The sequence below is a fragment of the Aphelocoma coerulescens genome, assembly GCF_041296385.1.
Source record: "Aphelocoma coerulescens isolate FSJ_1873_10779 chromosome Z unlocalized genomic scaffold, UR_Acoe_1.0 ChrZ, whole genome shotgun sequence".
NCBI classification, from domain to species: domain Eukaryota; kingdom Metazoa; phylum Chordata; class Aves; order Passeriformes; family Corvidae; genus Aphelocoma; species Aphelocoma coerulescens.
In genome coordinates this window covers 62,937,854-62,962,646 of record NW_027184085.1, presented here as the reverse complement: position 1 = coordinate 62,962,646, position 24,793 = coordinate 62,937,854, and the positions used below count along the sequence as shown (strand labels likewise).

Below are 24,793 nucleotides of genomic sequence, written 5' to 3'. Positions count from 1 at the left end.
CCGCGCGAGGCACTATGGGAGTTGTAGGCCGCAGTGAGCGGGTAGCGTGCGGCGGGTTAAGTCTTACGCTGGGGACAGAGCTCCGGAATCTGCTTTCGGAGCCGCTGCTCCTCTCGGTCCGGGAGCTGGGGGCTACGGTGGCGGACCGATGCGAGGCAGCGGGCCACTGGGGCGAGCCGGGCTGGCGCTGCTCCTCATGGCCGCCGGGGCGGGAGCGAGGCCGCGGCCCGCCGCCCCCGGGGACCAGCCCCGGTCTAACGTGGTGCTGGTGGCCTGCGACTCCTTGGTAAGTGAACGGGCGTGGAAGGGCACCCTGACAGGTGAGAGAGGGCGGGGAAACCCTCGGCGGTGGCCTGGACGGAACCACTGGAGGATTAAAGACCCCTCCCATATGGATGCACGGCCCAGGCCGGAGCCCCAGACATGCGCACACGAGGCCCGCGTTTACCCGCAGCTCCGCCGCGGGGCGGAAGGCTCGGCGGGGGCGGCGGCCGCGGGCCCGCCCTGCGCGGAGGCACCGGCGCCCCGAGTGTTCCAAACCAAACGCAGCTTGCTTCCCAGCCGGGTGCGCCACGCTCGCATCAGAGGCATTACAGTAGTCGAAAACCTCTGCGCAGGTGGCTCCCGCGGTCTGGATACGGCTTGTCGCCACAAAATAGGCGGGAGCGGGGCGTGCCAGGGCAGCCGTCACTGGGAGAGGGCTGGGCTGCAAAGTGAGTGCTCTGCTGTTGACTTGAAAAGCCAAATGGCAAGCAAGGTCACTAAACCCTGTCATCCTTGCTATCGTAAATCCTAAGTATGTTAGGTCTCCATAACAAATGGGATAGAGATTTTCTGTGATAACAGATGAAATTACTGACTTATTTGGCATCAAATACTGGTTTACTCAGGCTCTTATAAGGTATAACAACGCAATAAATTTGTCAGATGTGTATAGCCATAGGTAACTAGTGGCTTCATTACAGTGATTTTTTAATATATTTGGTTTAATCATCAGACACATAGAAAATTTTCCACTCACAGATGCTAATTCTTGCTTTTTTTGTTTGTGCCTGAATTTTTACGGTGTTCTTCTCTTTCATCAGTGTTTTCTCACTGTGCCCACCCAGCATACTGGAAACACTTTAATGTAGGTTCTACTCAGAGGAGCCTTGGTTTCTCTAACTCCTCTGAATGCTCCTTGGTGCGGAATCAAACATAAGCTTTGTGGTGTTAAGCTCCAGGTGCTCTCACATTTCATCACTTCTCATTCACTGTTAAGAAATTTTGATTCTTATCCTTCTTGGAATTCCATCCTTGACTGCACAGAAAAGAGCAGGTGACTTCTTGCCTGCTGCCTGTCCTTCTTGGGATGAATTTTTCCTAAATATTGGGTAAACATATATTATCTTTTTTCAGACCCTGTCTTTAAACACATTTGTTGTGATTTCAAAGATAAAGAAATAGCTTCTTCTTTATTAATGCCATAGCTCCTTATTGACTTTCCTTCCTTTAACTCTATTCTCTATTAATTTTATTGTGAGTAAATCGTGTCTCTTCATATTCCAAAATAATGCATGTTTTTTTCTCCAAATTTTCAGCTTTTACTAGAAGTCTTACTTATCAATAGTTAAAATTACAGTATTTAAGGTCCGGAGGGTTAGTCAATGTCCATTTTTTCTTCAGATGCTAACAGAGGCTGCAGACAAACCTTAAGTGAACTTCTGTGTGTCCCTTTTAAGCAGGAAGATTCTCATAACTATATTACAGGGATTAATGAGGAAACCCTTACAAAAAAGAGAGGTAAAACCCACAATGTTTGTGGTATTCTTACATAAACAAATAGAACAAAGTACTGTTTTTGCAAAGTGTCATATTTACATAGTGCATACAAAGAAGAATGTGGTAAAAGAAATGTTGTGTTGTGTAAGCTTTTTTTCTGAGATGGATTTGAAGGTAGAAGTAGATGAACCATTTTGATTACATCACTAGTAAAGGATAGGAAGGATCTGTTGAAACTAACAGTTTTTCTGGGAAAAAAAGCTTAAGTTCAGCGCGCTGTTAAAAGATCTGGACTTTTATTAGACAGTGTGCCTGCCTTTGTTGCGGATCACACTGCCTATGAAGGACTCACACCTATTTTGCCAAGTGGGCCAAAAATTTTCTTCTCAGTGATGCCGGACTGTGTTCAGCCTGTGGAACAGTGACCTCTTGCTTGAGCAGCTGGCTTTCTGCTGCTGTGTCACATCAGGCATTGTGCTGTTCCAAGGGTTTCCTGGTGAAATGTTCTAGTAGGCAATTCAACTCCTGAATTGTTACTTGAAATTAACTGTGTGATGGATGACAGGCTTTGCTTGCAATGCAACTCAAGTTCCTGGATGAAAGGTGCTTGTTTGTATTAAAGAAATTTTATTTCGTTAGGTATTTCAAAACCTGGAAATCCTACACAGTTCTTAGAGAATGGATTTCCAGAAACAGTTGTTGAGCTTCCACCTTCTCAGCCAATTCAAGACACTTACTACTTTCATGGACTACCCTGTTATCTATAGAAACAATACTGCTGTCGCAGTATACCGAGCATACTGTGACACAAAGTATACGGAGTTCTTTTGCTACTGTGTCATTGAATATTGTATCACAGTGTCAGTTAAGGAACTCTTATCTCCAGCTGTTCAAACAAGACTTTCTTGGACAAACTTAAGAATGTGTTATTGACAGGATGGTACAGCAGTTGTGTACTTTTGTCATGGTTTAGGTATTTTCCAATTTAGTGTTCCCACTGAAATCATGCCAAAGCATGTGCCGCTTGCTCGCTCCTCTATCTTCCCATTCCACTGCAGCAGGCTGGAGCGGAGAATTGGAGGCACAAAAGATGAGGGTCATGGGTTGGGGTAAGAACAATTTACTAGAAACAGCAATGAGATAAGGAAAGAACAGTAACAGCAACAACATTAGTAACAAAAATGTACAAGGGAGATGAGTGATTCACTTTTGAACCCTCATCCCTACACCATGCCGAGCCCAACAGTACTTGACTGTCACCATACTCCCCTGACCTGGAAGGGACGCCTTCCCCTGTTCCTGGAAAATGACGTGAGATACACAATAACCTCCGTGTGGTAGCTGTGTCCCTTCCTGGCTACTGCAAAAAAGAATTCTGTCCTGGCTGGAGCCAGGACAACTTTCCAAAGAGCACTTTCGGCCCAAAGTTTCGTTCAAGTTCCTGTTGCATATTACAGCTTTATTTCTGGTTTGTCCTACTGAATGCTTGTTCACGTTGCCATTTGTAGTAGTATACAAAATTAGGTGATTGCTCGTTTATCATGTTCTTATATGAGCTGATTTCAGAGGCTGGGATGCTGCAGTTAGCTCTACTGGTGCCAAATGAAGCGACTCTCTGCAATGCTGTGTTATCCAAGAGTATTTCTGCCAGTGGGAAACCACCAGTAGTGGGAATTGCGTTTTTCTGCAGTTAAAACTGCAGATGCACTGTCACTTATCTGTTTGTCTAAACAAATAGGTGAAAATGAAATTAGCATTATGAAAGTGTCAAAAGGGAATCATTGTGGGTGGCATTTCAGTGGAAGAACAGCCTTCCTTTAGCTTTCTGATCACTTTTCCAGTCCATAGTTTCAAAGAAGTTCACAAAGAAATGGTGTGGATAAACTTTTAAAAAGGATGAGGGTTCAGTGGTGGTTTCACAGAAATATGTGCTAGTGCACACATCTACATTGGGATTCAGCCTTATTCCTTGTTACCTTTCACCATACCTATTCCCATGGAATGTGTCATCGTAGGACCCCACCCCTGAAGAACTGCAGCTTGGAATATGTGTAGTGATACAAGGGAATTAATTTAACTATAAAGAAGCCTGGTTATCTTTTCCACAGCACTTTTTCAAAAGTGATCCATTTTATATTGACCTACTTAGAGCTTCTCAACTCTGTTTTCCATACCTGTGTAGAATTGGCATCATTTGAGCAACACAAGTCCAAGGTAACAAGTATATTAATTAATGCAGCTGATAGTTTGCATTAATGCTGTTTATGTGTTGCTTTTGTCTGTTTAATTGCAGGATGGACGCTTGACATTTTTTCCAGGGAATCAGACTGTGGATTTACCTTCCATAAATTTTATGAAGAGACATGGCACTGTCTTTCTCAATGCCTACACCAACTCTCCAATTTGTTGTCCTTCCCGTGCAGGTAGAACCAAGTAAAACATCAGATAAATGCTTGCACATGTTAATTTAAACATATGGTAATGATGGGAGGGTAATTATTTAATTGGGAGGGATTTGGTTTGGTTTTCAATAAGATCCATTTTTTTTTGTTTGTGCCTGAATTTTTACAGTGTTCTTCTCTTTCATCTGTTTATCTCTTCTGTTTCTTATGTTTCCTTCTTTCTTTCTATTTTTTTGTTCTCCTTTTTTTAGTTAAGTGTAAGCTCACAAATCTTTTTATGAACCCCACTGAAGCTTCAGATTTTTAGAAAATCTTCAGGATTTATAGAGAGATTATTGATTTGTTCTGCTGTAGTGCTGAAACTACCCTCAGAACTACTCTCTCTTCCCAATACAAAGTTAATAAATATCTTTCCTGTATTCAGCAGAAAGTAAGAAATAGTAACAGCTGAATGAAGTGGTAGCTGTTACCACTCTAGACACACGATGTATCTTTCGGTAGCTTTAATTGCATAGTTCCATGTTTTTCTTTACTTAATGTAATTGTTGTTCTCTGTTCAATTTCACACTTGCAGAATTTGCTAGAAAGGTAGAAGGAAACTATGTTCTTCAACCAAATGTTACATCTTAAAACATTTTTACCTTTTTCAGTTGTTTTGCAACAGCTCCTTGACCTTCATCTGCAGCTGTAAAAAGAGATCCCCCTTTCTCTAAAAGCATATGCTGAAAGAAGCAGCAGGCAAAGGCTGTCAAATATACTGTTACATTTTTAATATTCCCTTTATTGATAACCTAGTCCCCATTTCTTTTTGTCACAGTCACATTTTAGGTGAGTGACGTTACATGAACAAGCTGTCAGCCTTTTTTTCTTTTTCTTTATTCTTGAGTCTTTTGGCCAATTTTTATTGCTAAGAGCAATAACTTTGTGTTAAGTTGCTTAATTTTAATAAGTTTGTGAAAATGGCAGGTTAGTACTTCTGTGAGAAAAAAACTGCATAATGAATTCAGTAATTCATCAATAATGTGTAGCATTATAGGTAGCCATGACCACTGAGCTCATATGTGGGGCTCTGATCCAACAGGACATCTCTTGTTTAGCCAGTAGCTTGGACACCTGCAAGGAACTGAGGGTTCGTCTGTTGTGGAGGTGTCAGGGATGATACCAGAAGAGATGGTGGGAAAGGGGACTTTGGGGTGGGGAAAGGAGGAGTATTGCCATGTGGGGTTGATGCACTTTGATTACAGGATATTTTTATTGCTTGTAGAATGACTTAGTTTCATTTTAGGACTATCTTTAACTCTAAATTAGCATTGGAAAGAGTGAATGATTCTTGATAAGCTGCAAAGAAATAGGAATTCACTAAAAAAATCTTCCCTTACAGTTCCTTTGCAACTCTTCCCTTGGTTTCATTTCTCCTTGGTATCTTCTTTAATATTCTCGCTTTGTTTCTAGAATTGGTAGTGAAGTAGATTACCTAAAAAGAATAAAATTAAGGGCATATAGTATTTATGAAAATACTGTATTGTAATTCTGTCCACAAGTATACTTAAACTCACCTTAAATCTAACTGTGGTAAGGGGAAATAATACTCTGAAACACATGTAAATACAGGATTATTTCATCAGGATCTGTGCTACCATGCCATTTTCTTTCAGATATCAAAAAGAATATTTTCTGATCTAATTACAACTTGATTTAATGATTGAATAGCACCTAGAAAGATAGAACCTTCTGCAATTCTGGGGATTATTTGAGTGAACTTTGTTACTTGTATTGATTATAAAATAAGATTTGTAAGAGTAATACTTAGTATTCCTTGTTCTATTGTATCACACTTTGGACTTTCAACCTCTATAACAATGAGAAGATTAATCCCTTCTCAACCACACAGGTAGGGGATACTAATCACTCATCTTTTTTTTTTCCCCAGCTATGTGGAGTGGTCTTTTCACTCATCTAACAGAATCTTGGAATAACTTCAAAGGTCTAGATCCAGATTATGTAACATGGATGGATCTCATGGAGAGACATGGCTACCGTGCACAGAAGTTTGGGAAATTGGACTTTACTTCTGGACATCATTCAGTAAGGTAATCAGGTGGAGTCTCCTGCTATGAAATGGACAGCAGTGAACAAATCATGTAGTGGTCTGTCATGTAGTTTCAGTCTCCAGTTGAAATTACAGTAGCTTTAATTTAAAAGAAATTGTATTAGGTACCTAGCAGAGACCTGTCCTGCAACTTTATGGAGAAGCAAGCATATCGTATGCAGCTGCACTTTGACTTTTACCTGTAGTCGAAAGGTGATACAAAAACTGGTTCTGCCCAACATGAATGGTTATTTTCTATCACTGGTATTGCTCCCTAAGTGACTGTTTTTGCCTTGCCTTTAGACTTCCTGACTTCCTGGTTATACTAACAGTGTAGGAAAAGCAGAACAAAAACCCATACTATTAATAATAAATATTAAGTCTATTGTCACAAAATGTTAAGTGTCAGCGGTTTTGTGGAATTTTTTTGAAGGCCATAAGTGTTCACAGACTTGTGCTGTTTTGGTGGGTTGACCCTGGATGGACACCAGGGCCGTCATGATAGAACAAACTGTTCTATGATTCGATGTCCTCCACTGAGCAGGAAAGAGTAGAAACAATGACTCAATGGTGAAGATAAGGATTGAAGGAGATCACTCAGGCAAAACAGACTTAACTCAGGAAAATTAATTTAATTTATTGCCAATTAGAAGCCACAGTAAGGCAGTGAGAAGTAAACACAAATCTTAAAATGCTTTCCCCCCACACTTCCCTTCTACCCAGGCTCAGCTTCCAAATTCTCTACCACATCTGTCAGCAGCACAAGAATTTGGGAGTGGGGACTATGGTCAGTTCATCACGCACTGTCTCTGCCACTTGTTCCTCCTCAGGGGGAGGACTCCTCACATTCTTCTGCTTCAGGTCCCTGCCCCACTGAAAGGACAGTCCTCCACTAATTTCTCTAAAGTGAGTCCTTCCCATGGGCTGATGTTCTTCACAAACTGCTCCAGCATAGGTCCCTTCCATGGGATGCACTCCTTCAGGAACAGATTTCTCCTGTGTGGGCACTCCCAGTCCTGCCAGTAAACCTACTCCAACATGGGTTCCTCTCTCTGCTAGAAGTCCCCTCCAGTGGAGGCTTTACTAGGATCACAGCCTTCTTTGGATATCCATTTGCTCTGGTCTGGGGTCTTCCACAGGCTGCAGGTGTTCCCTGGACTGTCCATGCAGAGGGACAGCCTTCCACACTGAGATCTTCTCCATGGGCTTGCAGGGGAATCTTTTTATGAGCGTTTTTATGAACTTGCTCTATCTCACTGATTAATGATGATGTCCAGTGTTGAGTAGCTTTTTCTTTAATATGAAACATGTTAAAGTTACTTAACATTTCGTTTTTTAGTTTTGAGGGGATTTTGTTCTTTAAACTTGATCCTAATTTCAGTCTGACTGGATAACCAGACTGGCTTATGGCCTACATAATATTTTTTTCTCTATAAATTAGTGTTACGACATTAGCTGCCATTAGACACACTCACACACACACTCCTTTATAATAATTTCATTTTAATGTTTATGCAACATGCTTTCTCTATAAACCAGATACCTTAATTTATTCTAAGTAATTTATTTAAGCCTGTTTAGGTTGAAAGTGTGAGCCTAAGCAAGGAGTTAAAATGATAAAAAGAATTGTTATAGATAATTCTGAATAGCTTTTCTGGAAGTTAAAAAAGTGCACTGGTAAAATTCCTTTGGGGATAAAACTGGTTAGATGCTTTTTAAACTATAATAATGCTGTGTTTTGTTAAAAGTATGTGATCAAACTTTGCGCAGTTTTATACTTTCCTTTATAATTTGGTTGGTTATATTGAAATTGCCATGAACAAGATGAAGATTAGTCAAGATTTTGGATGATCTGCCTCTCAGCAGTGTCTACCATCATTCACAGTAGCAAAGACACCAAGGACATTTGTAGCTCAGATTTTCTAGTGTTTTAGAGAGATAACAATTGCCATGATACTAGAAAATCTGTTAAAAAATATTTTATCATTAAAACGTTGCCATTTTCCCCCCTTTTTTCTTTCTTTACACCCTTTTCTGTTATTCCTTTGATAGGATTTATGGACTACATCTAAAGCAATTATACACGAGAAAACATTATTACAGATTTTTGCCTAAAGTGTGTTTAATTAATTGTACAATCCACATCCAGAATGTTGTTTCTAAAGGCAGCCTCATCAGGCAAGTTATTTCCCTCTAGGCTCTTTCAAATAATAATCTCAGGCCCAGTTTACAAATAAATAGTGTGTGAATCTGCGCCTGAATGCGGAGAAGAGTCCACAAGATGGAGTGCTGTTTCTAAGTGTTATTTTGTAGATGTGAGAAGAGCCATTCTGACATGAAGTGATAATAAATAAGAAAGAAGATTCAGAAGCAGAAATAAAAAGGCTGAAGGTCTGAGTATAAAATAGATGCACAATCGTTATTGCTCAATTGAATAACAGTTCTCCTTCATGCAGGAATTGCAAATAGATTACCGCTAAAAGTATAGGGGAAGTTCTTCAGGAATTCATAATGCTTTTCGCTTGGAGGAAAAGTGAGGAAAGCATTTTCTGCTGAGAATGTGACTTGTGTATGTATTTTCAGTAACCGTGTGGAAGCTTGGACGAGGGATGTTGACTTCCTGCTCCGACAAGAAGGAAGACCCATGGTGAAACTTACAGGCCATAGGAAGCATGTTAGAGTGATGGAAAAAGATTGGCGGAATACTGATAAAGCAGTAAACTGGATAAAGGAAGAAGCTGTTAATCTTACTCAACCATTTATTCTTTACTTGGGACTAAATTTACCACATCCGTATCCATCACCCTATGCAGGAGAAAATTTTGGATCCTCTACCTTTTTAACATCTCCCTATTGGCTTGAAAAGGTATGTGAGGATGAAATTTAAATATAATTTTTTTAGTAACTGTACTTACTAACAAATAGTATTTTATTCCTGATTTTCAAGGTAGACCCAGTTTTGATATTTCACTACAGAGTAAGAAAGTATGAGATTAGTGAAATGTTAGATTTTTGATTAAAGGCTAAGCAAAAAGAAGTGAGGAACTTCTCTCTGTTGTGGAAAAAGGTTTGTTAGCAGTATTCATTGAATCAATAAATAAGTATGGAGTTCAATGGCTAGAAACATATTAAGAAAAATAAGATTGTTGCTCTTCTTAGCTGTAAATTAATTTTGCTAATGGTCTGAGTGTTCATTGTTATGAATATTCTGTATTTTGCTTGTTAGAAATGATGTTATATGTAATAATTTTGTGTGGGTTTTACAGTGAAAGATTGACTTTTTCTGCAGTATGAACCTAGAACATGAAGCAACATAAGACACAACCAAAGTCTTTCTTTTCTGTTAACATTTTCTGTGCTACTGTAGGTTTTCAAGCACAAGAAAGTGTCCTTATGTCTGTATGTGCAAAGCTAACAAATAGCACTCCATTCCAAAGAAGAAATATTTTTCTCTATCTTGTATGGTCCCCAGGTACCATTATCTGTCATAAAATATAAATGTATTACGGTGGATTTCATTGCAGAAAGGCATTAATATTCTCTGCAGCTGCAGAATTAGAATTAGGTTGATAAGACTTCATACTTCAAAAAGCCCCTCCATATGCAATTTATATGACTTATGGCCTTTTCCACTGGAGAACTGCTATATCTCTTTATCTAGGTGTACCAAAAATACAAATACTTAGAAAAAAAGGATTTACAATGAATATTGAGAGATTTGAATTCTTTCATAATAGTGAGGGTTGTGGGTTGTTCTGGGAATGGTGAGAAGTTTGTGGGGAGAGGAAGAGCATGGAGAAAAAAAACCCTTTCATTTACAAAAAGTAAGGTCTAGCTTAGTTATTAAGAAAAACTTGCTGGGTGCTAATTGCTAGGTTAGAGGTGTCTTGGGAAGCATAGGTACTTTTTTTCGAATCACTGGCAGAATTATAACATCTTTGATGAATTTTTGTCATCCTGTATCCAGTCAGAGTGCCTTAAGTCCACAGTTTGCTGGGGTCCTTCCCACCACTATGTATACATACTGCATTGTGTGGACCGCATGTTACCATTTATTGACCATTGGCTGGTTCTTCTGTGATGTAGCTCTTTTTTGGTCATGGAAGAAGCAGTCTTTTAAAATCACAAAGATAATCTCATGAAGTTTGACCACATAGATGAAGAACTGAATTAAATATCTTGTTTATTGGGGCTGTAATACAGGACAGAGTATCAACATAGTATGTTTGTGAAACTCTGGGTTGTTAAGCAGATGGTCCCCTGTATTTTGCACAAGCTGTCATTTTTTAGGGCACATGGCCTCTTTCCTAGTTATGAATTATGTGTCTTGGTTTAAGACGATTCAAAAAGGTGGACACTCTAAAATGAGGTCCTCCCGTTGGTTTCAACCAACCCCTTTCCACCAATAGGGAACCAATACCAGTAGATATAAGTGAAAAAATAACAGTTTACTAGCAAGCAAAGCAGCAATATGCAAAAAATAGCAGTGAATAATCACTAGATACAAAATTGCTGAATCTCAGGAGCTCCACGGGAACAAAGAGACCCCCAAACTGGTGGGGTACTGCCTCCTTCCAATCTGACATCCCCCCCCTGCTGACCGCCTGCAGGGGCAAAGGGAACATGGTGTCAGACCCATTCCAAGGTGGCACCTGCCATAGGTGACTGTGCACTCCAGGAAAAAAAAGGGAAAGGATGGCAGCAAACCCTTCTGGGAAGGTTGGAGCTTATGAAGCTCTAGTGGCAGATGGGAAGTGCTGACATGTGTGGGATCAGCACTGCTGCTTGGTGCTTCCTCCTGCTGCCTGCTGGACTCTGCTGGTGTTGGTGCTGGTGCCTTCTGACCTGCTGGTGTGTTGGGGAAGGAAGTGGGGGAACTGGTCTCTGGACACTGATGTGGAGTGGCCCAAACCCCAGGGACCTGCTCAAGCTTCACTGCCACAGTGTTTGCAAAGATCACCAGAAACCCGGTTCCTGATTGCTAAATGCAGTTTTTCCGAATTGCTACAATTGCAGGCCCAGAAACCCACCAGAATCAACCCCTTCTGAAGGGGAGTCTCCCCCCTCAGCAAAAGAGGAAGTCAGCTTGCATTCCTTGACCTTTTAAAGGGACTGGCACCTCCCAACTGCCCTCCAATTCTGGTTCCAGCCCTGCTGCAGGTCTTAAAGAGACAGTGACAATTTAATGGCAAATAGATATGGAATACAGTAACACTTTGGGTTACCCAGGACGTTACGATAGACAGACAAAAGGACTGTGTCTTTGTGAATCCTTAAAACTAGGCTGTAGTCCTGTAGAAAAGAATCGTGGATGGAGAGGGACACTTTTTTCTCTCATATCTTAAGCAGCTAATCAATACCATTTGCAAAGTCCAAAATGTAACTTTATGTAGCCAAGGACCTTTAGCAATGACTGAAGCAGTATTATTTTATCTTCATGATTTCTTCTAGCAGTGTGTTTCCTGTAGATCCTAAGGAAACTTACATTTTGGTGTGTCTATTTGACTATTACAAAGACAGGTGTTATTTCTGTGGGCACTTGAACTCTTGCACTCTTATCAACTTGTTTAGCTGTCGGACTTTTCCTCCAAGTAGCAAGTGAGAGGACAAGAGGAAATTGCCTCAAGTTGCACCAGGAGTGATTTAGATTGGATATTAGCAAAAATTTCTTCACTGAAAGACTTGTCAAGCATTGATACAGACTGCCCAGTGCAGTGATGGAGTCACCGTCACTGGAAGGATTTGGAAGACATGTTGATGAGGCACTTGGGGACATGGTTTAGTGGTGGGTTTGGCAGTAGTGGTTTAGTGTTTGGACTCTATGATCTTAGAAGTCTTTTCCAACCTTTCACCTATTTCTGTGATTCTATGACTTAATATATCCACTAGATATTAAGAGAGAATATTGTCTGTTGTGGGAGATGGAATGTTGTGGGAACTCAAGGCCATTAACATTTCTGGTGGCCAAAGATACACCATGTTCTCAAGAGACAGACATCGTACTGCTAGCTCCCCAGACAGCTGCCCATGTCTGGGGCAGCCCTAGGATGTGCTTTACAGACACTGGAGTTGCTGTGCTATAATCTAGTCCTCAGGTCTGTTTGTTAGAGATTTTCAGAGGTAAACGAGAGCAATGGGTGTGGGTTTAGTATTTAATAAATTTAATTTTTCCATACTAGGATTACATATTCTCTGCTTTGTGGTAGTTTGTGCTTTAAGTCTGCAGTATACAAGTAATTAACTGTTAAATGCAGCACTTTATTTAAGGGAATATTTACAAGTATGACAGCCAAGGCTAAATGTGTATGTCAAATTTCAAGACTCTAAAGCTAGTACTGAAGCAGTCAATATCTGTGACTATGCCTAATTTGAATATACAAATCCAATACTACTTGCAATAGATCGGCTTTTTAGTATCACACTGATCTTGCATTTCTTTATAACTACATGAACTGACATCTGTAGAAACATGTAGGAAGTATTAGAAAATTGGATTAAAATAGTCAGTTCTTTTTATCAAGATGCCAAGACTTGTCCTGGAGCTTTCCCGGAATACATGATTTTCCACGTTGTTCTCTAGTCCCACATAACACCCAATCTTTTAGGTCCATGAGGTTTATAGTTGTTGCACAGTTGTGAAGACTCTATGCCAATATTCTGTACTTACTCTAGAAGACTGTTCTGTACTATCTCTCTTAAAAATATGCAGCAGCTGGTGAAGCACATATTTGTGGCTCCTAGCCTTAGTTTCTAGCTGATTGTTATAAGTTTTTAAAAAACTATTTACTTCTGGAAGCTGTGGGGAAGTATGGAGGAGGTAGCAGCACTGTGTAACAAATAAGCAGCTGGTGTTTCCTGGGCCACAAATTAAGAACTGTGAATTTATGCTAGAGTTTTTGAAATGAAATCTGTGTTAGAAAACTTGTTTAATTCAGTTGCTAAAGTGATGCTAATTTCCTCTTATTTTTAGGTGAATTATGAAGCTATTAAAATACCCAAGTGGTCTTCTCTTTCAGAGATGCATCCAGTAGACTATTACTCCTCGTACACCAAGAATTGCACAGGAGAGTTTACAAAGGAAGAAGTGAGAAATATTAGAGCATTTTATTATGCTATGTGTGCAGAGACGGATGCCATGCTGGGTAGGAAATGTCTTATTACACAGTGGGTGTTCTAATTCTGATGTCTTTAAAGAAAATGCAGACAGGGCTGATCTTTGGGGGAAAAAAGTAGAAAACAAAACACCCCAATTCAGATCTGGGAGTAAGTCATGGAAGTTGCTTTATCAGTCTATATGATAAATGACGGATTAGCCTTTTAGGTGAATTGAGAGCACTCTGAAAAGTAATCACAGCCAGCAGTCAGAGGCTCTGTAGAAAACCAGTAACTGCAGCAAAACATTGCACAACCCATTGCGCTGGTTTAAAACCCAGTGGGAAAACTAACCCCACGCAAGCTGCCCCTCCTCCCCTATCCCCTTTTGACAGCACAGGAAATACTAGGAGAGACCACAAATGGGAACAACAATTTTGCTGAAACACTCAAAATAAACACAACGGTATGTACAAAAGAGGACACAAAGGGAGAGTGCTCTACCCAAAAGAAGGATATTCGCCAACGAAAAAGCAAAAACGCTCCCCAAAGAGAGTACCCAGTGTGGTTTTACCCAGACAAAGGCAAGGTGGCACTTGTCATCCCCATCCCCTCCACACTGGACCATGAGGCTCAGGAAAACAAAAGCAATGAGGCAAACAAGTTTCTGCAGTTTAATATCCTTCCCCCAGCCTGGAAACAATGGAAAACAGGGACAAAACAAAGCCTGGAAAGATAATTCATCCAAAGAAAAGGTCCTGCTGCCAAAAGTGCTGGCCATGACAGTGGCAGCAGTGGCAGAAGCAGTAGCAGCAGTGGTGGCAGCAGTGGCTTGTCTCATCTTCCTGCTGCTCCAGCAATAGTTACAGCTTGTCAAGCTTCCTGTGGCTTCAGCAACAGTTAAGGGAGCAGTTCACACCTTTCCTTCACTGAGGTAAGACTGAATCAACTTCGAACCTTGCTGTTTCCTGCTGAAAACCATGCCGCCTCCATGACATAAGTGGTATGTTATTAAACAGTGCTGGAAACTCCACCCCTCCTTTCCTCTGTACCCAGGACACCCATGTACAAGAGGAACTAAATCTATTTGATTAAGTGCTAACTGAAATAATGGAAACATTTTTGTGAAGGGGACAGACTGTAAAAGCTGAGCTGGAAGAAAAGATGCATTTTAGGGCATAAGTAGTTCTCGTTAGAGATTGATTTCAAATGGGTAGACTGGATAACAGCTGTTACACAGCAACTGAGCAATAAGGTTACATTTGGAGTGTCCCTTAGCAGCATATTATTGAAAGTTTTTAAGAAGTAATTAATTGTACATTCAGAATTCTTCAGGGTTTGCAGGAAGGTCTACAGATAGAAAATTTACAATGCAAGTTGGTCTTAATTTATAGTATTTTATTTCTTAATTTGAAAAGTGACCATGAATGAACGAGAATTTGCTTGCATAGTAATATGAAATTCATTATTAAATAAGCTAATCTTTTAGGCATGTTAGATTGGTAAAGTAAGTTAAAAGACACAGAATTAGTCTTCCTCATTTTTGAATGAAGAGATCAATGGAAGCCTACCAGCTTTAGGGGATGAAGGGATTGCAACGTAACTGCACTGGGGTTTTAATTTTGTAACATATTTTAACCAGTATGTTTAGGCATGAATCATCCTAGAGTTTTAATATTTAAGATGCCTAAGTGCTTTGCTTAACTGCCAACTTCATTGATCTTGGCCCCATCTTTGTTGCACAAATGTACATACAAAAAGAGAGGAGTATATGTTGTTTCTTCATTGCACAAATGTATGTGCAACAAGAGAGGAGTTTCCTCCTCTGACTAGGAGGGTTCCTTGAAGTTTGCATGCTACTTTACAAGTACTGACCTTGGAAACAGTATTTTGAATGTATCCTTTTCAGTATCTTGTTGTTGTTGTTGTTGTTGCAGGTGAGATTCTTTCAGCTCTGCGAGATACTGGGCTTCTTGGAAAAACGATCATTATGTTCACTGCAGATCATGGAGAACTTGCTATGGAACACCGTCAGTTCTATAAAATGAGCATGTATGAAGGAAGTTCCCATGTTCCTCTTTTAGTTATGGGGCCAGGTGTAAGGGAACAGCAGCAAATAGCAAATGTAGTATCTCTTGTGGATATATATCCTACTATGCTTGGTGAGTTAAGTAATTTCAGATGACAATTTTTTTCCCAGTTACCATTATTATTCTGCATTTGTATCATAGTCAGAATTATGTCTCCACTTTGAGGCAATATTGTAACACAACAGGAGATAATATATCTGTGGAGCATACATATGGATGTAATAGGAAAAGTAAAAAATTGATGAAAAAATAAAATAAACTGATGATCTTCTATATTACTGTTACTGTCACCCACATAATTACACTGACTGATTATATACAGGATTATTTGTTACCAAAAAAAAGGGGATAAAACCCATTTTAGATATGGATAATCCTTGCTAGCCTTCATACCCAACCGTTTACTATAGATATTACAGTGTAAGTGCATCCAGAGATGAGATTAAATCTGAAAGGTTGACAGGTTCATTAACTTAGCTGCATTAGCTTCTTCAAGGAATGTCTTTTGTAAAGGGTCATGTGGAAGAAGTGTGATGAAAACTTTGTATAGGAAATGTACAATTGATCAGGGCAAGCATAAAAAGCTGTGATAATGGATATCCATTCTTACCTTATGAGATAGGAAAACACTCAGTATGAGACACGGAATTAAATAAAAAAACTAAACTTAAATCACTTCTAAAAGGGAATTTTTGAACAGTTATCTGTGATTAATCATGCAAGAGATGATTCTGATTGGAACTAAACATCAGGTGAAGTTACCTTTTGAGGCTTTATCTGCGATCTTTTAGGCTACCAATCAGAAAAATGTTCTTTTCAAGCCAGTCTGGAAGGCTTGCTCTCTAAGAGGTGTCACTGCAATTAGCTTGAGAACATGAGTAAATAAAACTGTACTTCTAGCAGTAAATGTCAGTGAAAAATCCACTTTTAAATTGTTTTAGGTTGATTTTCTAAAAAACTAAACCGAAGTTATTTATCTGTCTGTGTGTTCTCAAAACTTTTGAATCAGTTATCCAGTTAAAAATAGGATATAAAATCTGAGTGGCTTTCTCTTCCAAATTTTGATATCAAATTGTTATGCATATATATCTGTACTAGATATGGATCTTATATAAATTATGATATCCTGTGTAAAATGTTAAAAATCTCTTCTTTGGTCAGATGGTTTAGCATCCTTCCATCTTTTCCTCCTGGGGTTTTTTTTTTGCTTGGGGGTTTTTTTCCCCCCGAACTTTGTGTGCATAATCCATTGCTTCCATTGCAGTTCCCCTTCCCTGTACTCTGAATGTCAAAAGGCATGTGTGATGAAAATGAAAACTTGAAGAGCCATCTGTATCATGTATTATGTCCTCAGTCTGCATGCTGCTGCTGACTAGTGAGGAAACAGATTTCAAGTCTATTTTTGTGACAAATTTAATCCTTTCACTTTGCGTTGTCTCAGGGAAATAATATGTCTTAAGATGCCATCCAAATGCTTTTCTCCTGTCTGCCTCCTGCACTAGTTTTAAGAATAAGTGCAAATGTTTTGATTCCGGCAGGATCTGTGTCATACGGATGTACAGTCAAAAGTGCAACAGCTCTTGCATTTTGTAACAGGATGTAGCATCATCTTTCCTGCAGGCAGCGTTAGCTTTGTGGGTCTGTACCTTTGGCTCTATTGGAAAAGAAAGAGCTGCTAAAGGTGGCTGGAACATTCTTTGCGCATAGAGAATGCAGTTACTGCAAGTAATAGCATTACTGGTTTAGGATAACAGAACAGCCTATATCCCTTTTTCGTTTGTTGAAATGTAGTATGTATTTGTTCAAGTTTTTTGCCCATGCATGCCTGGGAGGTGCTTGCTGGGTTTACTACATATTACAGGCCTTCCTAGTACTAAGTGAGATGCTGGCTGGATAGAGGACAAAAAGGAAGACATGCGCTGATGAAGGAAAGAGTCACCTATGAGCAATTTATATGTATACGGTATCACCACTCAACACAGAACACATTAAATACTACCACGGTGCTCTGTGAAATGGAAAGCTTTGAATTTTGAATTACTAGAGACGATGTTCAGTGGGAGGATTAAAAATAGCAGTACTGTCATACATGGTTTTTAGAACATGCTTGGGATTCTCAGCTATGTTTTTCAGAATGTTTCTGACAAACCTTTGCAGGCTTTTAACCTGATTTTTGGGAGCTAGAGAAACTTGTGGTATAAGTTGGTGCTAAAGGGGCTTATGGCTATTACAGCATCTTCTAGTGGCTGTCTGGTAGGCTACGGAGTCATCCAGTGTTTTCTGTACATGCACTATGTTGATACCACCTCTGATATCATCTTTATCTCCAGTCCTACCAGAGAAGCAAGCGGCCCTGCTCCTCAAGTGTCTCCACCAGTTATACGTGATAACCATAATGGCCACCTTTTATAAAGCATTTCATTATTCACTAATGAAGAATGCTACATACAAGCTTAGCACCATTATTGTTAAAGAAATAAATGGTTATAACATGTTGGATGTGGAGCTTTTAGGGTCTTTTCATGCTATGACATTCTTTTTCTCCTGCCTTATGTAGTCAGAGCAAAAAAGAAATGTTTGCAACCATGATTAAGAAATAAAACAGCACCATCCATCAAAGGAGGCTATTGTGATCCCTTTTCACAAACTTCTGTTAAAGGTTGAGTTATACAGATAGATGATATATTTGGTCAAGACGATGGGCAGCTTGCCTTGGGAAGTTCCTTAAGGTATTTTTTATTGTGTATTTTAGGATAACAATTAGGAGTGCACGTTTTATTATCAAAATAAAACTTACATTCAAACACAGGTAGAATTTTGTTAGGCTTTTAAAATCATGATAACTGCAGTAGCATTTTGATTTTGTATATCTTTCCTTAGATATAGCAAGAATCCCTGTCCCACAGAACCTCAGTGGATATTCTCTTATACCGCTGCTACGTGAAAAGGCTGAGAGCCAAGCATCACCCAGAGGGCCTCGACCCTCATGGGTGCTGAGTGAGTTCCACGGCTGCAATGTGAACTCCTCTGTGTATATGCTGAGAGCTGGCAAGTGGAAATACATCACATACTCGGATGGCTCTTCAGTACCGCCCCAGCTCTTTGGTATGCTACTTTTATGTCCTGAATAACTCATTAATTTACTGTATTGCAAATTGAATCTTGACTGACTTTTTGTTTGTTCCAGACCTTACTGCTGATCCAGATGAGCTTACAAATCTTGCCATAACATTCCCAGTAATTGTACATTCCTTGGACAAAATACTTCGCTCTATAGTAAACTATCCAAAGGTTTCTTCTTCTGTTCAGGAGTATAACAAACAACAGTTTATCAGTTGGAAAGAAAGTTTGGGTCACAATTATTCAAGTGTTATTGCGAACCTTAGGTGGCATCAAGACTGGTTAAAGGACCAAAAAAAGTATGAGAATGCAATTGACAAGTGGCTTGATAAGTAGATACAGACAACCTGGATTTAATATGAATGAGGATATAAAACATTATGCATTTGTAATATTACACTGTATATCAAGTGTTAGAATTATTTTCTTATATAACCTATTGAAAGTAAAGATTCCTGAACAATTACTGCTTTGTGTCAAAAAGCCAAGAGCATTTTATATAACTATCCAGCACAACAAAACTAGAGTTTTAGACGTTACAGTTCTATAACACATAAGTGTACATAGAAAGGGTAGTATGCAAGTACTAATTGTGTGTATGGAATATTTAGCTGATTGCAAAAGTACAGAGTATTAAGTATTCAAACTCAATAGGAATTTCCATTTATAAGGACAGACTGAGGCAGGGATTATAAAATTTAGTGAAGTAAGCTACCAGTTACAGTGAAATTTGCTGTGTGTTTTAAGTCTAGATTGAATATACATTCATCCACTTTAGAGAAGCTTTAGCAGTTAAAATATAATCAAAAAGTTGGTAACCAGTGCCAGTTTGAACATAGATGTGGTTTATGCAAGTACTTAACTATGTCAGCATTCCTGTGTTATATGTGATTGACTCCCCGTGTTTTCAAGATCTGCCTGCTAACCTCTTGCTTTTGGATCTGGTACTTACCACTCCCTGCTGTTTAAAATTTCATAATATGCATAGGCTCCTAATTGATTATGTGTACAAGTGAAGAGGAATCTGATCTCTGGTCATCGTCAGAAATAAAAAAATCCCAACAAAACAAAAACCTCTTTCCAAAGCTATAAATAGAGCAGTTATCTGAAAAGTGATAGTGTGATTTGCATAACATAAAATAAAAACTGCTTGAATGCAGTTAGATTCTGCAAGTAAATGCTTTAACGTGCATCAATGAGTGGCAAACTGAAACCTGAAATGTACACAGAGGAGACACAATTGAAGCTTGCAGGAAGAGTTAACATAAAAATATTATTTCCCTTTTTCCAGTGATCTCACAAAAAAAAAAAAATTTGGAAGACGGTAAGATTTAAGGGAATATGTAATTACAGCAGCACTTACGTTCGCTTATTCCTGGTCGCCATCATTGCTGCTATAGTATCAGTTCAAAATGACATTGTACTTCACATGTAAAATATTTTCTGTAATCTGTTATTGAATGCTCAGTAGTAGCAGAAAGCCAGTAACAATAAACATAAAAATAAGACGTATTTTCTGACGGCTACACACTCATTTCATAAGCAACTTACTGCATGGAATTAAAAAATCTTCTAACCCTGTAGCACATGCCATTATAATTCTTATTGACATCAGTTCAGGTACAGTTGAAATTACTTAAACAAAATAAATGGGCTGCATAATTAGAGAAAGTATTTATAGCCATATGGAAGTTTGTTCAAAAGAAAAAAGCATAAAGTAATTTCATCACTTTCCAGACATCTGGACAGAGTGCAGTACATTTTACAAAATGGAATCAAATAAAAATATGGCGAACTGGATGTGTTTTGTGTGTGCTTTTTTTTAATGACTGAATGTTTAAAATGTAGAGAAGATTGTATTTTGTCATTTCTGTGAACAGTGCTTTCTTTCAAGAGATGAGCTTTTAAGACTCACTAATTTTAGGTTTACATAAGTGCCATTTGTGATTCTCTCTGAAATGGAAGAACAAATAGGAAAAAACCTTACAACCATATCTTGTGCCACAGACTGTCCAGAGAACCCCAGTGCACGAGGGCAGGCTTCTTGACAATTCAGGAAACACCAGGAATGTGCCAGCTCACAGAGCAGAGCTTGTTGTTGTTCAGGACACCACATAAAATCATTCTTCTGCTGCATCACATGGCTTGCAATCTGACGGTAATATGGAATATGTATCCTCCAAAAACACAAAGTAGAAAGATGAAAGAGAAATTATTAAAACAGAAGGCTGCACTTGCTGGTGTGGTATTTAGAAGAGTTTTAGTATCTGTTACTCTAGAGAAATTAGATTTGTGTTTTTCAGGAGACTAGAACTTTATAAATGTTGGTGACAGTGGGAGTTAATATAGAAGCTGGTACATTGTCGCTGTCTCCAGCTTGGTGGTGCCGGATGGTGAGGTGTCACGACCTTCCTAAATGCATCTCCAAGGCAAAGCTGCTTGTCAGGACCACCACACACACACACGTGTACACGCACACACACATGGACGGCTCCTTAAAATGGGTCGATGGGAAAGAGGCAGGAAGGGCCTTCCTACAGGGTTCCATGGCAGGAGCTTAATGCAGCCATCCTCATGAAGGGTTCCAGCGATGAAGACTAAGAACTTGGGAGGCTCCAGGTTTATATACCAGAGTGGGGGGGAGCATCAGTAACCAATGATCTGAGGGCACGGGGGCAGTACACTGCTGGGACTAGGGAATGGGAAACTCTGAGCAGTGGTGATGAGGCAAGGGCCAATGGGGGAACAGGGAGTGGAGAGCCTTCTAGGGCAGAGACATGTTAGGTACAAAGGGGCAGGGAGGCCAATGGGCCAACCGAGGAAGCAGAAGTGGGGTACATTAACAGCAAAGCAAAGCATCCTGGGAGAAAACTCTTTTGTCACCCTAACTTAGGGAGGTTCTTTGGTACTAGGGACTGTCCCACCAGTGGACTGTCTTTGTTCTTTGTACAACAGTACATAACTGAAGATGCTGACTTTATGTAATGATCATCTTTTGTAATGCCTGAGAATGTAATTGTGCATTCTTTTTCATGCCAGAGAGTTACAAAGTATAGTACTATCTTCTTTCCTTTTTTAGTTTGTTCTGATGTTATGAAGAACTTGCTTTTCCATAGTGCATACATTTGTCAGTGAAAGAAGTAAGAATTCAGTGCTATGGAATAAGATATATATTTGGACTTTTTTTGTTACTTGTGAAGAGATACTTAGATGACAAAATTAGTTTTTTGCATCAGAAAAAAAGAACTGGAAAATGATGATAGCAACAAGGACTAGAAAAGATTAAGAAAATAATTTGATGCCTTTATTTTAGGAGTGTGAGGAACTTAGATTAATAGAAGGCATAAAATAATTCAGAAAAGCAGAATTTCCTTTGCATGCTGTTGTGTTCTCTGTAATTTTTTTTACTGCCTTCTTTGGTTCAACCATGAAGTTTTCCATGAAGTTTCTTTAGAAGCATGACTAGAATTACTTCCTTGTGCTTTTATTTTCTTGGTCTCCTTGTAGACTCTTAGCAGGGATTTCTAGTTGCAAACAGTGTAAAGGGGTACAGGTCCCTAAATTTGTGTCTCCTTGAGGACTATCTTCAAGCTTAACACATTCAAAACTATTGAATGTGATTTTCTTTTATGGGAGATGTTGATGCTGTTCTGGGCATCCATTGTAAGTATTGGTATTTGACTGTCTGGATTGGGATGGATAGGCACCCTTCCCCAAAAAATCTAATTTAAAGCCCTCTTCAGGAGTCTGGCAAGTCCCCGACCAAAGATGCTTTTTCCCTGCTTTGTCAATGGACCCCATTGCCCCCCAGGAAACCAGGCATAGCAGAAGGGCTGAGTAACCAAAGCACTATTGTTCTAATCATTTGTTGACCTGCCGGGTTCATCCGGCCATTTCATAATAATATAATTTCATAACCTGAGAGTCCATAAAGAAAATGCACATTATTGCATCTATAACTCTGGTTTCAGACTCCTCAGGCATAGCTAGTAATAAGCATTTGAAATGTGCGAAAATATTACAAAGCACATCCTCACAGTTGTATTGTGAGCCATTAGCAACAAGAGTAAAGCATATTGTTAACTTAAACAAGTTTAGGAAACCAGGATAGCAGTATCACCTTTCAAACTGATTTTTCACTCTTCTTTCCCTCTTCCAATTTTTTAGATTTTAAAGTGAAAGATAACGTGTATCTTTCTGAAGTACCTTGCCGTCAAATGTTGCTTTACAACTTCTGATAAACATCGGTACTTTTTTCAGCTTTTGTGAAGTCACATTACTTCTAATTCATCTCTCTTGCTTAAGGTGCAATGACTAAAAGGTTAAAATTAAAATTGGAAGCAATAAACCACTCCATAAAACATCTTTAATCTTACAGATGGAACTATCCTGAGGTCTTTGGGCAGACGTAATACTGAAGATTCCACTGAGGCACTGAGCCATGAAAATCTGGTATTTTTTACACAAATCCTTTGTAAACACTGAATCTATATATATAACCTTATTGTTTTTAGAGCAGCTCCTTACTGGAAACCTAGAGAAACTCTGAGAGTGAATGAAATTTAATGAATAACAGCATTTTTAAGATGGTTAAAGAATTTATTCTTCACAACAAGCATCCATATTTTCTTTAGAATTATAATCTTTTATTTCTGTAATAATAATAAAAATTACAAGAAAAGTGCTAAATATCCCCTTTGCCATTGTCTGAACGTCCTGAGCCATTTACAATATAAACACCGGCTGCTTGTGGTGCAGGATGGGTGTGTGTGTGCCATGCTCATAGACAATACTGCCCTTCATTGTAAACCAAGAAATTCATCTGTAAAATGCAATATTTTTTGACAAACACTGCAGTAAAGTTTAATTGGAGGCTGATATATAAAATATTTTTGTTCTATTTCTTACAAACTGTTAATAAAATACAGTTATAAGAAGCAGTCACAATCATAAGTCTTAAAATATCATGTCATAGATACACAATTTCCCAGGAAAGTACACTGTAAAGATTATATAGTGGAATGTGTTTGCTTCAGGGAACACCAGCTGATTATGAAGAAAATCAAGTAAACTTCTCCAAGTTGCCTATTCTGTTATGAATTGCTGAGTAACTAATCACAAAGTAGTAAACTACTGGCACCCTCTCCCAGTGGCATTCATCAAGTAGGTACACCCATCTTGCTTATCACATTTCTAGTCGTGATTGGCAAGGTTCTCCATAAAGGTTTGAAGAAAAGTTTGTTTTAGTTACACAAATACGTATTGTGAAAGGATTTATTCTCCACACAAATGCACAGGAACTTAATCTCTTAGCCAGACTATATCTGGAGTGCTACTTAAAAGCCTAGAAAAAAATTATTTAGACAAAAGTTTCTAGAAATTATTCTGCTCTCACAGTAACAAATAGCAAAAAATTTGGAGGTCAGGGTGCTCTCAAGTAACTAAACATATTAACTAAATAGCTATATTTTCATAGGAAAAACAGTAGAGTAGGACTAATTTACTATTAGTAAATTATCAAAAAGTTATCTAAATGAATAACTTTCATCGTCGTATTCTAGCTCATCTTCCTCATCATCATCCAAAAGTCCATATTTAAATTTGTGATAAATTATGCCATCCTTGCCCATGTATACAATGTCATCTTCGTCATCATCATCTTCATAATCTCTATCTCTGTATTCAATCACTTGATCCTCGTGGTAACTGGGATTCTTGTGGTAGTTGCTCACAGAGGAAGGAAACGTTTTGGAGTGATTTGTCAGCTTCTCATACCGTCCTTTACTGACAGGCTGGGTTTTGGTTCGTGCCTTTCTCCAGATGAATACAATTACTCCAATGACAAGCAGAAGCAAGATGCAAGTGATAACAAAGAAAGCAGTTTTGCTTTTTTGCCCAGGAGGTAGAGTTGTCTGTAATACACAGTCATCTACAACAGAAATTAAAAACAAAGCAACAACAAAAAAGTGGATGAAATGAGCTTGTAGTTGTGTGTGTCTGAGTCTTAAAAAATCCAGTACAGTGTTTAGGACTATTTATATTTTTAACAGCGGTTAACAAAATACCTAACTTTTCTAGTACCACAATGGTGTCTTTGTTGTTCTTATGCTATAAGGATGTCAATAAGGTTGTTGGGATATCTATTTTTCATTATTTGATTTGAAATAATGAGAAAGAAGCAGAAAAGCTTCTTATTTAGTAGGCTCATGAATGCAGTGATTCAGATGTCTCTTCACTGA

The 24,793-nt window shown here is 38.9% G+C and overlaps 2 protein-coding genes across 3 annotated transcripts in view; one reads left to right on the top strand and one right to left on the bottom strand.

The window, feature by feature from the left end:
• Positions 1–22: 22 nt before the first annotated feature.
• On the top strand, positions 23–20,354 carry ARSK (arylsulfatase family member K). The gene is made up of 8 exons (XM_069000761.1): positions 23–286; positions 4,055–4,184; positions 6,094–6,253; positions 8,836–9,118; positions 13,223–13,394; positions 15,282–15,506; positions 18,315–18,539; positions 18,622–20,354. The coding sequence occupies exons 1-8, from the start codon at positions 149–151 to the stop codon at positions 18,888–18,890; spliced, it is 1,602 nt and encodes a 533-aa protein (XP_068856862.1). The 5' UTR covers positions 23–148; the 3' UTR covers positions 18,891–20,354.
• A 2,586-nt stretch (positions 20,355–22,940) lies between these two features.
• PCSK5 (proprotein convertase subtilisin/kexin type 5) overlaps positions 22,941–24,793 on the bottom strand; it is a 228,352-nt gene continuing 226,499 nt past the window's right edge. For both annotated transcript variants that reach the window (XM_069000752.1, XM_069000753.1), the window contains exon 37: positions 22,941–24,483. In XM_069000752.1, the coding sequence (XP_068856853.1) occupies positions 24,080–24,483 (404 nt within the window). In that variant the 3' untranslated portion in view covers positions 22,941–24,079. The remainder of the gene's footprint in view (positions 24,484–24,793) is intronic.